General features: G+C 47.1%; 1 protein-coding gene and 2 long non-coding RNA genes across 6 annotated transcripts; 2 read left to right on the forward strand and 1 right to left on the reverse strand.

Moving 5' to 3' along the window:
- Positions 1-933: 933 nt before the first annotated feature.
- On the forward strand, positions 934-10,881 carry LOC120967949 (uncharacterized). Of its 2 annotated transcripts, XR_006666124.2 has the most exons (7): positions 935-1,109; positions 1,838-2,911; positions 8,181-8,798; positions 8,900-8,965; positions 9,056-9,624; positions 10,394-10,567; positions 10,657-10,881. It is a non-coding gene; the product is annotated as an uncharacterized lncRNA (long non-coding RNA). The 2 variants fall into 2 exon arrangements; XR_005761813.3 differs by having other exon boundaries at positions 934-1,109; positions 8,181-9,613.
- A 173-nt stretch (positions 10,882-11,054) lies between these two features.
- LOC109778987 (ethylene-responsive transcription factor WIN1) lies at positions 11,055-12,479 on the reverse strand. Its single transcript, XM_020337568.4, has 2 exons — positions 12,196-12,479; positions 11,055-11,986 (listed from the first exon to the last, which is right to left on the reverse strand). Exons 1-2 carry the CDS (start codon positions 12,276-12,278, stop codon positions 11,386-11,388), a joined length of 684 nt encoding a protein of 227 aa, XP_020193157.1. The 5' UTR covers positions 12,279-12,479; the 3' UTR covers positions 11,055-11,385.
- On the forward strand, positions 11,711-15,234 carry LOC109778988 (uncharacterized). 3 transcript variants are annotated; one of them, XR_012189333.1, is made up of 4 exons: positions 11,711-11,962; positions 13,685-13,848; positions 13,922-14,748; positions 14,822-15,234. It is a non-coding gene; the product is annotated as an uncharacterized lncRNA (long non-coding RNA). The 3 variants fall into 3 exon arrangements; XR_012189334.1 differs by having other exon boundaries at positions 13,922-14,503; positions 14,695-15,234; XR_012189332.1 differs by having other exon boundaries at positions 13,685-13,828; positions 13,922-15,234.
- The last annotated feature ends 273 nt before the right edge of the window (positions 15,235-15,507 follow it).

Below are 15,507 nucleotides of genomic sequence, written 5' to 3' on the forward strand. Positions count from 1 at the left end.
AAAGATTTTCACAGCAGGAGAGAGGGAGGGGGGGAGGGAGGGAGGGAGGGAGTTTTTTCTTTTGAGAAGTTATCACGGGAGGAATTGAAAGAGAGATTTGCGGGAGAATAGTGGAGAGAGATATTTTAGCGGGAGTAAATGAGATGTTATCACAGGATTAATTGAGAGATTAACGGGAGAGACAGTAGGATTCGGGGTGGAAGACCGTGACCATGAGAGAGAGATTTTACATATTTTTAACGTATAATAGAATTGAGATTTAGTTTTGTTCGTTTCTTGAATAGGTTTTAAAGTATACCATGAAATAGGTATTTAGAAGTATGCAATGAAAAGTTAGACATATATACTTGGATTTGCATCACATAAATGCTTATTTATGCACAAAACTGGTTGTTGTAGTAATATCTGCATACTATTGTTTCTCGGAATTTTGTTATAGCCGTAAGCACATAAATGTTTATTTATGCACAAAACTGGTTGTTGTAGTTTTATCTACATACTATTGCTTCTCGGAATTTTGTTATAGCCGTACGCATGGACACTTGGTATGACAGTTCCTTTTTTGTATATATACTCTTGGTATTTTCGCGTGCGTTGCAACGGATATACACAATTAAAACGCTACCGTGGCGGCAAATTGGTCTATCGTGAAATTAACCACTACCATAGTAGCGCCAAAGGATCTTTGCGGCAGAAAAATCATTAATTCTCATCCATATTCATTTAGTTTCATATGTTAATCTCTCCTTCTTTATAAGATCAAATATGTGACGATGTTATGGTAGTGGTTGCTTTGACGATAGACCAGTTTGTCTCATAGTGTTTTAATTGTGTATCCCGTTGCAACGCACGGGCAATTACCTAGTAAATGGAAAAAGGCCCACATCGCCAAATCACATATCGACAGCCCATATAAACCATAACACACATGCACACGGCCCAACTGAACAATGAACACTCCCAAACACGAGCCCATCCCCTCCCCGTCTTGGCGTCTCTCAATGTGCAGCGCCGCTCACCTCACCGGCGACCCGAATCCCTCGCCGTCCCCGTACATGATACCCGGCGCGTGTCCACTTGGTCTCCGTTCCGCTCCGCCGCGCTGCGAGGTATGCCGAAAGTTTCCTCTCCTAATCGACTCTCGTGTTTCTGGACGAAGGGAAATGGATGGTGGGCGAGGCGGGGCCGTGGGGGCGTAACGCGCGACTACCTTGAGCCGAGATGACTGCTCTGGGTGCGCACGGACGCCGAAACGCGGGCCGGTTTTCGCGGGGCTCGAACGGGGGAGACGCAGAGTGACCAGGCGAGGGCGAATTTTGAGGAGCTGCCCCCGGAATTTTGGCAGGATTTTAGGTTTCGCGGTGTAGATTATGTTGTACTCCCTCCGTTCCTAAATATTTGTCTTTTTAGATATTTCAAATGGACTATCACATACGGATGTATATAGACATATTTTAGATTGTAGATTCACTCATTTTGCTTTGTATGTAGTCACTTGTTGAAATCTTTAGAAAGACAAATATTTAGGAACGGAGGGAGTAGTTAGGACCTCCTTGTGATCGTATCCACGTGGCCATGTGGATGCGTGGCTTGGTGCAAATGTGACTATTGCCTTTGTTGGTTTATAGGCAATGCTTTTGTTGGTTTTGCTGCTTTTGGGAGGTTAAGGTTTCTGGACATAATTTCTGAATGCTTGTTGTTTCGAGCTAGTAGTAGTTATTTACAATGCCTCTGAAGTTTGAATTCAGATGAATGTCAGATAAAAGCATGGATTCTTGTTAATAACTCTGGCATTGCAAGTTCATTATATATTTGCGAAGTAATGTGCACTATGCAGGTGCTTTACCTGTCTCATGCATCTGATTCAAGCGAAGCTGGATGACAATTTGCTAGTTCTGTGTCTTCCTGCCATGGTATGTTTAGCAGGGAAGAGTCCTTCCTAAAGAGCACAATTGTGTTGTATGTGGGTGACATGGCAAGTACACATGTGGCCAAATAATGGAAGCTTTTGACTCTGTTAATGCTTTTTCGAAGCGGACTCTGTTAATGCTAGGTATCTGCAAAGAAACAGTTATGTTCCCAGTTGACAAAATCTCTAGTTGTTCAAATGTGCAGTTGTGGCACTTATGGACTAGCAAGGACCATTTGCAGTTGCTCCTGTTGGTGGAAGAGCAAGCAATAGTGCTTCAAAAGGATCTACCTTTTAAAACTTCTCTATGGCGATCCTTTGCCCCAGAAATGGAGAAATTGAGATGTGTGGTACCACTATCTATAGTAGGCTGGTTGATCCTACAATGTTGAACCTTATAATCTTCTGCACCCTTGTTTGGATGATTTAGATTGTTTAAAGTCAATGACATGTAGGTATTTATAGGCCATGTAACTCTTTCAAGCACTTCCACAAGACCTAATTGCGTCATTTTAACCAGGTTGTGATGTTTCAGCATTCAGCAGCAGTATGTTTGATCAGGAAGACTAAAACTCTGGTGACAGTAATATATGTACCAGATGGAAACAAAGTAAGCTGTACAAAGGATTTGAACAACTGAACAAGTAGTCACCATTGTGGAGTTGTAGAATTTTCATTACAGGAGAAATATCTGCCACTGTTTCTAACAAGTTTATGGACAGAGTATGAATCGTGGATTTTGAGAGTATGCCAAGTCATATTTAGTTAACCTGAAAAATTCCTCCAAGCAGTATCTTGAATGGAGGACGGGGATGTGTTAATTTCTTTGCGATTGAGGATGACTGCAAGATTTTAGTTGGTCTGTTCATTCTCTGAAGCCTGTCGGAGTGCAGTGGCGACTCTTCGTCTCTTTGACATGCATTCTATAGCATAAATTCATATGACAAATGTAAATTATCTGCCCCTATGTCAGTGTAAACAATATATGAGTCAAATACAAAGGTATGATTTGCAGTTTTCCTTTATCCTATTGTAGTTGTTCAAGTTTTTGATTTGTGAAAGTAATTGTTAGAATCCGTTTGTAGTTAATGAGTTACATCACAGCTTTAGAACATTTGATTCTGTACTTGTGTGGCTAGCTCGCACAGGCAACTATGATTGATGTCTTACCATATATAGGAGTGACTCTATACTCTCCCAGCAGAAAGCTGGACAGATCTTGGTAGCTAATAATTTAGTGCAAATCAGCCATTCAACTCATTTTGGTTTTAGGATATTTGCTGTTTCCTTTCAAGAAGCATGGAGTCATTTTGCTCCCTTATTGTACGATGCCCCTTAGCATATGTTACTCTTACGGCGACTTCTTTTGCTGTAGTTTTGGTCCCTTCTAGTCTAGATACTTAAGGAATTTTCTTGGTTGTCAATCTGCTCTGTGTTTTCACTCGGGAATGCAATGATTAACCCGTTTGCCACATTCTATCTAGACCTCCTGCTCCTCCATATTGAATTATAGGGTCAAATTTGTGACCTGGTTGCTTGTGGATATATCTAGTATCAAACAATCAAGGTGTCCGGTATAGGTTGATTATGTCGGGTAATATGTGCTCTTTCTGAACTTCTTTTGTATAGAGAAGTTATACTTCTATTGTATTGATTGTACTTGGTTGGGAATTAAGTTACGCTCTGGCCATTTCTAAAATGAGACTGAGAGGGAAATTTTATAATATGTGGGTTACTCGTTTGTCATCTTTTGAAAGCAAATGGACAAATACATATAACATGACCTCAGTCCTATTGTTGCTTTGAAGGTTGCTTTTGCACAATGTAGGCCTGGCACATTTATGCTCTTGAAACTGTTCGCCTGGGTTCTTGTGCTCTAAGTGTCATCACCTGCCTATAACTCTTGACTATCATATTCTGGTTAAAAAATTTCTTGACTATCATAGGGTCCATGCATTCAGGTCTGTTAGTCTATGTTTAGCTTAAGGATATTATTCTGAGAAATAGAAGATCTGCACAACTATTTAGGTTGCAAATAATAAGTGAGACCGAACATCATTCAAGTATAAAAGAATTCAAATGATGAAATTGAAATTGTGGCTGTCGAAATAAACAGTTTATGCATGTACCAAGACCAACACCATGACTTCACATTTTTCAAACGAACAAATTATTACACTAGACAATATTGATGCCAGACTTGAATCAAATACAATTGCGCTATTAGTGTTTATGTGATAGGTGGAAAAGCCCCCCCCCCCCCCCCCCCCCCCCGGCCCCTGCGTCGCTCCCAGGGGGCGACTCGGGTGGCGAAACCCTAGCCGCCACCTCAAACTCCCCTCGCCGTCGCCGGAGGATACCGGCGGGCGAAGCCCTCGCCGGTGGACGGCGGCGGCGGGGCCCTCGTCCGTGAGCTCGCGCGCTGCTGTTTGTGCGCTGGAGCGGCGGGAGCGCGCGGTGGCGAGGCAGGCGGTCGTCTGCGCTCCGGGGAGGCCGTGATGGTGTGGAACGCGTGCGCGGTGGCGCTGCTGTGGCGGCGGCCGGCCGCTGCTACGAGCAGCAGAGATGAGGGCGCCCAGATCTGGGTTGCGCGTTTCTGCCCCAACCCACCCGTCCCCCTCCTTCCACCCCTCCCGGCCGCCGCCGGTGGTAGCCGCTGGGCGGGTGAGCACGCGCGCGGCGGCCCTTGCCCCGGCGATTCCTGGCGGCGGATGCTGCGGGCCGGCGTGGCGGCGGCGCGGTGCACGTGGCTGTTGTCGCCTGCTCGCCGTGCTCCCGGCGGTGGCCCTCACGAGTGCGGCTCTCCACAATGAATATGAGGACGAGAGCGGCCCTCACGAGTGCGGCTCTCACTACCAGAAGGAGTGGGTAGTAGCGGCGGAGCACTCGAGCGAGAAGGTACTGGTGGAGCAGCAACTTGAGCAGCAAGCACAGATGGAACTTGAAGCAGACCGGCACCACGAAGGCGAGTCTCCTCAGCACGAAGCTCAGAAAGCACCTCAGAAATAGGAACACGGCCACGAGCAAACAACTGAGCACGCCGAGGCTCAAACTCCCCACGGAGCCGCGACAGAAACTCATAGACACGCTGAAACTCCAAGTCGGACCTCACAGTCTGGCAACAGGCGCAAGTGCCACAAACAGCAGTGCGAAGGGAGTCAAGCTGGCGCCAGATAGCAGAACTCTGAGTGTAGAACTCATCAATAGTGGAGTCTCCCTGCTGAAGAGCATGCTCCTGACGTACCACAGACAAGTAGAGAGCATCACCAGAGGGCTGATAGCGCTGACGAAGATGAGTCCACATCTCAAACACAGTGCCGAGACCCATAAACTCAGAAGCAAACTGTGGTAGAACACTGGCAGTGAGGACAGCAGCTGCACGAGCATCATCATCACACCACTGAGTGTAAGCAGCCAGATCATCACGATAAACGGAAAGAGCATCCGAATAAACCACGACCTGCTGGTCATAAGCAGCAACCGCATCATCAGCAGCAACTCGGGCTGCAGCCCTATCATCATCAGAAGCATTTGCCGCAAGATCCGGTGGAGGCGGTGGTGGGATAGGAGCCACAGGAGGAACCGGGCGCTGAGGACAAGGAACCTCGCCGGAAAGAACTCCCCAGAGACGAAGGACACGCATGTGAATGCGCATAAAAGCAGCAAACTCAGCATAGCTAGCCCCATCAAAAATCACCGGGCAGCGCGGAATGGCGACATAGCCCAACGAGGTCGAAGACATGGTGTGCTCTCTGTACCTCTTTTTTTTTTACCTTCTCTTTTTTTTAATCAATCCACACAACCGATCGATGAATCCAGAGTAAGTCAAACGATAGAAGCAGCGCCCGCAGCGCTCGTACACCAGAATCAGAGGAGCAAAGTTGCGGCGACCCGACCTGGGTGAGCCAAAGGCCAGCGGCGGCGGCCGGACCAGAGCGCCAGTCAGAGACGCGGAGGCGGCGGCCGGACCTGAGCGCCAGTCAGAGACGCGGCGACGACTGCCGGACCTCGAGCACCAGCCCGAGACGCGGAGGCGGCGGCCGGACCCGAGCGCCAGTCAGAGACGCAGCGGCGGCGGCGGCCGGACCTCGAGCACCAGCCCGAGACGCGACGGCGGCGGCCCGACCTGGAAGAGCAGAAGGCCGATGGGGGATGCCGGACCTCGAGGCGGCAGGGTGCCTCGAGTGGCCGGACTTCGCTGTTTGGCGGGTAGAGACGAGACGGAGATCGGCTACGAGACGCGTCAGGAGCACTAGCACGATCTGGCAAACGGGATCGGCGGCAGAGCAAAGAGATTGACTTCACGGAGAGGAGCAGCAGCGACTGGTTCGATGAGACCAAGTCTCGATGGGATCCAACAGCCAGCTATGGATCGATGTGTGGACGCCCGCAGGAGCGGAGGAGCAGAATGAGCCGGTGAGAGATTGGATCGAAAAAAAAACTAGAGCTCTAATACCATGTTGAGAGGAGAACAACTTGTATTATTAGGAGGTCAAAGCCAACATATATACACATACATGAGGATGCCAAAAGGCTCAAGAGGATGCCAATAGACTAGAATGCAAAAGGCCAAAAGACTATATTAATATAACTCTAACAGTACCTCTGATGTCTTCCTGTTCAATGAAATGAAACGCAAAGTCTCTTGCGTTTTCTCGAAAAAATACAATTGCGCCATGCATATTTTTTAAATAGTATCAGATTTGATCTATGTCCTATTGCCGTATGAAAGTTGTTGGTCCAGAAGTTCGAACTAGTTCACTTGGCCTTTCTGGACTGTTTTTTTTCAAAAAGAAAATGTTGGTGATGTGCAATAACTAGACACTAACCAGTAGGACCAGGCAAACCACTATATATTCATTCTTCAAAGGTATGTCAGCGGGAGCTGTCAAAAAGTTAGTTTATTCTAGTGAAATAATGTTTTTACAAAATTACAGGTTTATTTTCAAATCTATAAAGAACTAAAGGGTTAAGCAGCAATTTAGCATAGAGTAGCCTTCCATACCTATTCTGTAGCCTGGTCAACTGCGATGCTAGATGTTCGTCTGCATTTTTATTACCATGTCGGGCCATCGCTATTAACACTGAATTCTCAAAACATCCTAGAAAACATTTACTACTTCCTTGAGAAGTTTACCCCTTATCTCTGTACTTCTTCAAGCTCGAAAAAAGAACTCTGTACTTCTGCAAGATTAATGAGTAAATCTTCAGTTTTTCGATGTTTTGACCGCCGCCTGTAGTCTTGGAAATTTTTCTCTAGTATTATACGATGGTCGAAATTGGGGATCTTTTCTGCATGCATACCACGGTTACACTGTGACATATACTAAAATGTTGTTCTGAAAGTCTTAGTGTAATGTATGTGTAAACTGAAATAAAGGGTATGCATTATTTATTTTGTTCTATGGACAGGATTGTTGAAATAAACCCAAGATAATGATTCATCAAGCATATAACCATTCTGAATGGCTATGAGCCTTTGATAGTGTCAAGATCTAACAACTAGCTAGGACCACCAGCAGTACTAAGCCCTCCTAAGAGGGGTAGGGGTCTGATCATACACTAAGCAGTTATACTTACCAACGCTTTGCAATGGGTGGTTGGCTGATCTACAGCTAGCTGCTTGCAGAAATGCTGGTCAGACCTGATTCTTTTAGAGTGATGTTTTAGAGAATGTGCAAGAGCTTTGCACATTTTATCATGAAGAAGCGTGCCAGATGTGATTTATCTTTGATAAAAGAAGTATCGATACCGATAAACCCAGAGTGTGCGTACACACTAACTGCAGACCAAAGCATTCCAATATTTACTAAGCAGGTTCATTTCCTATGTGCATTATGAATTAGCTGTGTCCGCACATAACATGTTTCGTTGGCATCTTCCTAAACATGGTAAATTGGCGGTTCTCTCATGTTGGGTCTCTTTTACGCTATAGCTTTGCGTAGTATAGCAATTTACTCGCTGGATATTTCAGCAGTCCAATGTGTTTGGAACTCGGAATAGTTATAAAAGTATGGTGGTATACTTTTGATTTGAACCATCTGGTAATCTTTGATTCAATTTTTACAGGTCACAATACAATGACAAAATCTAGACTCTCGGCCCTAATCAACCCTAATTTCTTTACTTCTTAATTGCAAATTTATGGTTCACTATTTGATGCATGGTTAATACTCCATTTTTTTCTTTTGGGTGTTTTTTCGGAGAAAGAAGTTTAGGCAAACTTATTTTTCAAATGATGTTGTCTCATATCTGAGTATATATTGCATAGTCTTCGCAAAAAGGTATACATTACAGTGGAAACCATGCACTGCAAGTGTGCGGTTGCTGATATACCAATTACCAAGTCTTATGACCCTAACCCTACAAGTTTCTATACCAATAATACTACAAGTTAGGTGAGATGCTTTCCGTTTGAACTATTTGTGAATCCTTAATTCAGTTTATAAATCACAATACATTGGTTGTTGGCAAAAAATAGACTCTCAACCCTAATCACTTCTATATTAATAGGCACATGATTAGTCTCTGATATAGTCTTTTGTTACAACCTAGTGTGAACTTATCCCTCGAGTGGTTTATGGGAGAAATAATTTCAGTGAGCTTCTATTTTAAATACGTTTTTCTTTGTATGTGTGAATTGCCTTAAAAATACTTATCATATCTGTCCTACTTATGCTCGTCTGTTCACTCTTCTCCCAATCTTCCTCCTTCAAACTCTGACAGGGCAGGACCATGCAAACCTTCACGGTCCTCCTGAATTCCCCCCTCGTGCCGTCTCCTTCCACTAATTACATTCGGACCAACTGTCAAACAAGTTCTTGTTCTTGGGTATACCAAATTCCACCTTGTTTTCTGTGGTTCGTGGCGTAGCACAGGCACCTTGCTGGTAAGCAGTAGAATATAGTGGAAATGTACACTTAAAATTGATTCTTCACTTACAAGCTAAGGAATGCATGACGTCCTTTGTCTAACAGTTTACGTTTGCAGCCTCCTCTTTATCCAAAAGTTGAAACATAGCAGCTTTCCATTTTTCTACTCATTGGCATTGCCAGGGTAATACTCCTGCTATCTTTACCATCCACTTGACAATGTCATTAATCAATTAGTTGGCATGTACATGCACCATAATTTGGGCCATTTTAGGTGGATCTGGGGGATAACAGTGTCAACATCGCTGGGTAACTTAATGCGATATGCCTTACAAATGTTGAATGTTGATTAGGATGGCATCGCCAGATTGATTCCAATGAGTGTAGCAAAGGGCAAAGTTAATGTTGGGGGACCAGTACACCTACACTACTGGACATATTGAATGCATGCTTTTGCAACATGGGAGGTCCTTCACCAGCTACTGTGGCACCACAAGATGTCAAGGCGGGACTAGTATGATCTTTTTCAGAAAATATAGCAGCAGCAGCAGTGTCACTACCCTAAATCATTGGAGCATCATATATCTAACAATTTGTTCTGCAGGACATATTAGGAGCACTAATTGTCATAATATTTCAGCTTTGCTGTGCGGAGCCCATTTATTATGTTTTGATGGATGGAGACCTGAAGTGGTGATCACCTTTTCTGATAACAAGGACATGACGAGAAAGGCAAACTGATTTGTTTGTATCTAAGCATCCCAACTCAGTAGGGATCTCGCTATATTGGCATCGCTTTTGCTTCTGGCCACCACCATTGGATTTCACCAAGGTCTTAATCAGGTACCATTTCATCATTTTGTGTACCACTGCACTACTACTAAATGTGTAGTGCCACTGTCTTAGACCTCATACTAGTGTATGCATCAATGGCAGGCAGCTAGTATATATCCTCATGCTGTTATTATTATTCTTATTTTTTCTGACATGATTGTACTTTATGGCTGACCAACTAACTGACCGGGCCCTTCTGCATTGACTGCGTGCTTTACCAACCTATAGAACCAACCGTGTGGAGCTGATTTGCACTTCATTGCGACTATATGTGTGTCGTGAAAATAAGAAAGGGAAACAATATGGGGACCATGGATCTTTATCACCCATTTTAGTGCTTCCTTTTATTTTCCCATTTAACATTTCATACATGATTGTTATCTTATCCTGCAAACACTGTTGCTTGCTAGCTCGTGCTGCATTGGCGTCGCAGCACAAAACGCAATTGCTTGAAGGTGACAATGCATATGTATGGATGAAAACCTAGCATTTATAATTCTGTATGCATGTGGTTTTGTGCACCATCTTGGTTTAGTTGATGCCTTGTGGTCATCTACTGGTCCACATAGCCTGGTGCAGTAGTGCGTATGGTCTGTGTACTAGTCATAGTCTAACATGGTTACTGATTATTGATCATCTCCCAACTGGACCTATTTTAATACTGAGAAATGTAAATCTGATATTCTTTCAAATTCGATGCACTTACACATGTTAATGTTAACGCACTGACGTATTTGAGTTCGCCTCTAGCTAGCTGACGGATGATGTTTCCATGCAGCAATTTTCTTAGAGCATCTGATGATTCGTGACTGATCCCTTGTGTATTACAAGAGGGTTACACACGGGAACATCCAGGAATTGCATGGAGAGTCTCATGCGCAGGAGTAATTGATTGACAGATGTTTTCGGTAAATCGCATTCTTCGTCTCGTTTGGGCTTACCAAATGATTTCGTAAGTTCACTTCTCAATTAAATTCTCATTGACGCTCTTCGGCTAACTACGTTCTTTGAGGTCACTAATGGAGTTGAGATGATGTACAGGAAAACTCGGGGTGCACGCTATCTCTTACCTTCGGTGATTACTCCTTCCGGCTATACGAAGTACTAACATGCCGCATACATGTTCAAAATTTTGTGCTTGCATAGTTGCATTCATATGATGGTCCATTTACAAATTTTGGAACCTTGTTCTTAATTAGGGTTACGACTATGGGACTAGAATGAACAGTGCTTACAGACGACTGTCTTGTCAAACTAAGAATGTGCAAATATCACCTCACCATATTCCGGATATCCCTTTGATGAAGAGAGACGCTTAAATTCGCCCGACTGAAAACAACACTTCATCTGTATAGTCTAACAAAGGAAATCAAATGCACAAGAGTACTGCACTACAAGGTGTTTATTCCATTTATTAGAAAGCGATATCATCACTGATATATACGTAATCATATAGTACTATATAGTCTGATATGATGTTGATACATAGTGTGAGTATCATGACGGTGACGGCATATACATAGTTACATACAAGTAAGCCTTTGATTAATTTATAAATACACTGGGCTTCACACACGTACACACACACAGTAGTGATTAATCGTTGTCCTAAGCTTGATTTTACGTAGTGCGTGATGGAGAGATGCTCAGCTGGTACCTACGATGTGGAGCGAGCAATGATCTTAACTGCCTGTGCGCCAACCACCCTACCAGATCCTTGATCTGGGATGGTGACCTGATCACACTTTCTTAACCGTGCAATATTTTTCTTCAGATGACGAGGCTGCCTTCTTCACCGTGCAGCAGCCCATGTGACGGCGAGGCCGGGCTGCTCCTGCTCAGCAGCTCCTCGATCATCTGCAGCGCGATCCTCTCCTCGTCTTCCATTGTCTCCGGCGGCGAGCCCGTTGTGGACGTGGAAGTGGACGAGGAAGGAGTCGCCGACACCGTGCTGTCACTGGGCGTTGGTGCCGCTGCCGCTGTCGCCGGCTCCTTGTTGAGCTCGACGGTCATGACCCAGCTGGAGTCGGCGCGGGCACCCGCGCGCTTCTGCCAGACGCCAATGTGCGACTTCTCGGTGTCGAGGCGGAGGCAGGTGAGGGACGGGGACGGTGTCTTGCAGCACTTGCGGAGCTTGGCGCTGAGGATCTGTGACAGGCTGCTGGCGCCGGCCGCGCCAGAGGACGACGAGCCGACGCCACCGCGGCCGTCCCGCGCCGCTGCTGGGGCGACGATGATCTCCCCGTTGGCGCTCCTTGGCACGGGGAAGTTGGTCTTGGCGTTGCGCCCGCTCATCAGGATGGCGGCCTCGTCGTACGCCCGCGCCGCCTCCTCCGCCGTCTCAAAGGTGCCCAGCCACACCCTCCTCTTCCTGCAAACCATACACAACACACATGCATGCATTTGGAACGCATCAAGAGAAAATCGACGAAAGCAACCTTAAAGTACGTAGCAATTCAAACAGGAATCAATGTATCTATCTCTCAGGACACAGCGGGATAGCTACACGAGTAGGCCGGCGAGTAGGAGTAGAGCAGCTAGTGAGAGTGAGAGAGAGAGCTAGGGAGTAGTGAGGCTTACAGGAGAGGGTGCCTGATCTCGGAGACCCAGGAGCCCCAGTGGCGCTGCCTGACGCCGCGAAACTTCTTCTTGGACTGTACCATGATGTTTCTCTGCGGAATGCAGAGCGAGCAAGATTCTCTGGCAGGGAAGAGGAGGCCCGGAAGAGGACGGGCAGAGGGAGGGAATGATCAGCACAGCAGGCAGTGTGACAGTGCGAGTGAGTGAGTGAGTGTGAGCCCGGCCTCCTCCACGGAAGAGTGGGGGGAGCAGTGTAGTGTGGGGAGGAGCGAAGGCCCTGCTGCTCCCAGTGAATATAAGCTACTGCACTGCCCCTCGGACCCCCTGTACTTGCAGAGCGTTAAATGTGGTTAGATAGAAAGATGGATAGGCCGATGCGTATACACGTACGCTTCCGCTTGCATACATACATAGGCCTACATTGCGTATGCGCGTGAAAGAGGGGGAGACCGTGGGAGCAGTGAAGAATGGATTTGGGGGTGGCCAGTGGCAGTAACTTCAAGTGTGAGTACGTGTGCCTTGCGTTCCACGTATCTGTTGAACGGTTGGGCTGCTTCCATGCATGCTCGTCCTTGTTCACTTGTACTGCTACTCCGCTAGGACACTGTGGTACTGTCATGTGTGCACCCACTGTAAGGAGAGCTTCTGAACAGATTTCGTGTGACCATGCAGTACACGCACCGAGTCTACCCATCATCTTACCAGGACAAAGTTACTTCCAGGAGCTAGTACAAGTTACAACTGTAGTTTCAGCTGGTTGAAATTCACTACTCCCTAAAGGAGGTTGTGGCATTAGTGACTACTACATGAATACAAGGATACAACATATGTAGTGGTGCCTAAAGGGCAGGCAATTCAGCTAGTAATTACCTACCCTGTAACTGTAATCCATGGAGGGAGGTTGGAGCCGTGGGGTCGGGAGCTGTAACAGCATGCGTGTAGCAAGTGATAAAGCTTTAGCCCAGCGCAGCCAGAGGGAAAGACAAAGATCAAAGGAGAGAAGAAAAGTCTCTCCCGCGAGAGCTTGCTGGGTGAAGGGAAGAGGGGGCCCCCGTTGCGGTGCTGGGGTGGGCTGTCGGTGAACTGTGGCCGAGTGGCAACATAACCACTCCCTCCCCGCTGCCTGCCAGTACGTAACCCCGGTAATTAACTCCCCCACCCACACGCTTGGCGACCTCATTTATGGCGTCGGAGACCTCATTTGCAGGAGACGAGCCGGAGCCATGGATCAACCCGCCCCCAGCTCTTATTATTGGTAATCTCCTTTGGTTTTCGAAATCACTCTTGTTGCTCCCTGCTCAGTGCCACTCCTACATACTCCAGCTGGTTGTCATTTGTTTCTAAACGTTACTCCTATAAATTCCTTGAGTGCATATGGATCAAACGGCAAACATAAGATCTCTTTTTGAGCATGGGCCAAACTGCATTATCATTTTTATAGTAGTACCACATAATATCTCACCATACTATGAAATTAATTGATGATCAGGGCTGATTTCTGACACTCAAGCCAGTGGAGTACTACCCGTATACATTTCCGAACGGAGAAGACGAGTGGAGGACAGTACCGCTCCTACTCCACAACAATAAAGCATGCGTGAATGCACGATACGACGTGCCCATGATGGACGTGGTAACTCATCAGGCAGTCAAGTGCGAGCTGCTACTCCTATATCCAGGACTGAACAAATCTATGCCATGCACTGACGCACGCGCTGCACTGCAGGTTAACTACGCCAGTTCCAAAGCCACCGGCCACGCACTCGCGGCCGAGCCACGGGGGAGAACACTAGACTTGCAAGAAGTTGGCCGGCAATAACTGCATCCTCCTCCCGATCCATCAACCCATCGACCCGCCGTTCATCCGGTAGTACGACTCGCTCGCTCAATCACCCGCTCGCTCAAGCAGCCAATCATGGGTCCATCCATGGCGTCGACCGGCAGAGCTCCGTAAAAAAAGGTGAAAGGAAATTAATGGCGCCAGCGGGAATTGAGTGGGCACGAGCGCGCTTTCACGGCTCGGCTCCACTCAGATACGCGTGTCAGTGAGTTCGTCTGGCGTGCGTGCAGGACGACGGATGGAAGCTTCTCTGTCCTGCCCTGCTAGCCCGATCGATCGCACGTACAGCGGTCGCACGCGCGGTCCTTTCTTTCCAGTGGAAAGTGCGTCGCAGCAGCAGCCGCGGGGCAGGGCAGGGCAGGGCAGGTTAAGGTGGTTGTTGGCTGTGCGTGTGACCGGCGCTGTCAGGACATGTCTGTGTGAAAGACGGTTAAAAAGGGCGCCAGGGGCAGTTACGCCGTGCTGGAGGTACGATGCCGTTACTCCTCCCAGTCCTCTGGTGACCAATGCCAGTGAGTGATTTGATCTACTAGTAGCAGACAGCATCCGGCAACTCGATTATACTCCTACGGCTTTGTAGGACTGCGTGGTGTTTGGAACCTTGGATGCTAATGTTTAACCTCTGATGTTTTCTTGAGAAATGTTTATCCTCTAATTAGGTGGCGCGGGTAATGACAGTGCTTCAGGAGGGACTATTTTGGCGTTTAACCAAGGTAGGAGAGCCCTCTACTTGCTTAATCAGAGGATACTCATTTTGGTCTCTGCTGAGCTGACGCCCTGTGCAAGTTCACATTGTGCACGCGAGAGACGGCGGGGCCGAAGCCGAGCTGGCCGGGCCGGGCGCCGATCGTTTCGGGCAGCGGAGGGCGGCGACCGGTCCTGTGTGGCGTCCAGATCGGCAGAGAAGTCTTGGATCGGGAAGGCGCGTGCTGGTTACACTCGGGTGTGACCTCGAAGAGGCATCTACAGCTGCATGCACGGTGATGGAGTGGTTGGCGACTTCCCAGACTGTGCTAATCAGACCTTTCTAATAAAACCCATAGGATTTAATCCCCGCCTAATCTTGTTCCAGCGCAATTAGAAGTACTGGAGGGCAATCGATCGTTCCAATTAACTGCAACTTTGTATAATCAATTGTGGCTCCAGCTTGGTTAGGTACTGGCACTGCAACTCCACCTCAGTAAAAGCTTCTAGTCGTACGCGTGGTGGTTTTACTTCATTACTGTTTTTATTAAGCAGCCGCCGCGTTAAAACGCAAGGGGGGCCTTTCTCGGTCGTGCGTGCATGGGGTCAGCACAGCAGCAGTTAGCACCAAACGATCGCCACTAGCAGTGCCACTAGTGTGCATGGCACCACCTTTGGCACACGGAGAAAAAGGGATGGATGGATCGGTCGGTCTTTTGTTGGAACTTGGAACTGCCGCACCTGCAGCGCGGTGTGCAGGGGGCGGACCGATCAGAGTGTCCTGACTC

Source organism: Aegilops tauschii, chromosome 7 (assembly GCF_002575655.3).
Source record: "Aegilops tauschii subsp. strangulata cultivar AL8/78 chromosome 7, Aet v6.0, whole genome shotgun sequence".
Taxonomy (NCBI): domain Eukaryota; kingdom Viridiplantae; phylum Streptophyta; class Magnoliopsida; order Poales; family Poaceae; genus Aegilops; species Aegilops tauschii.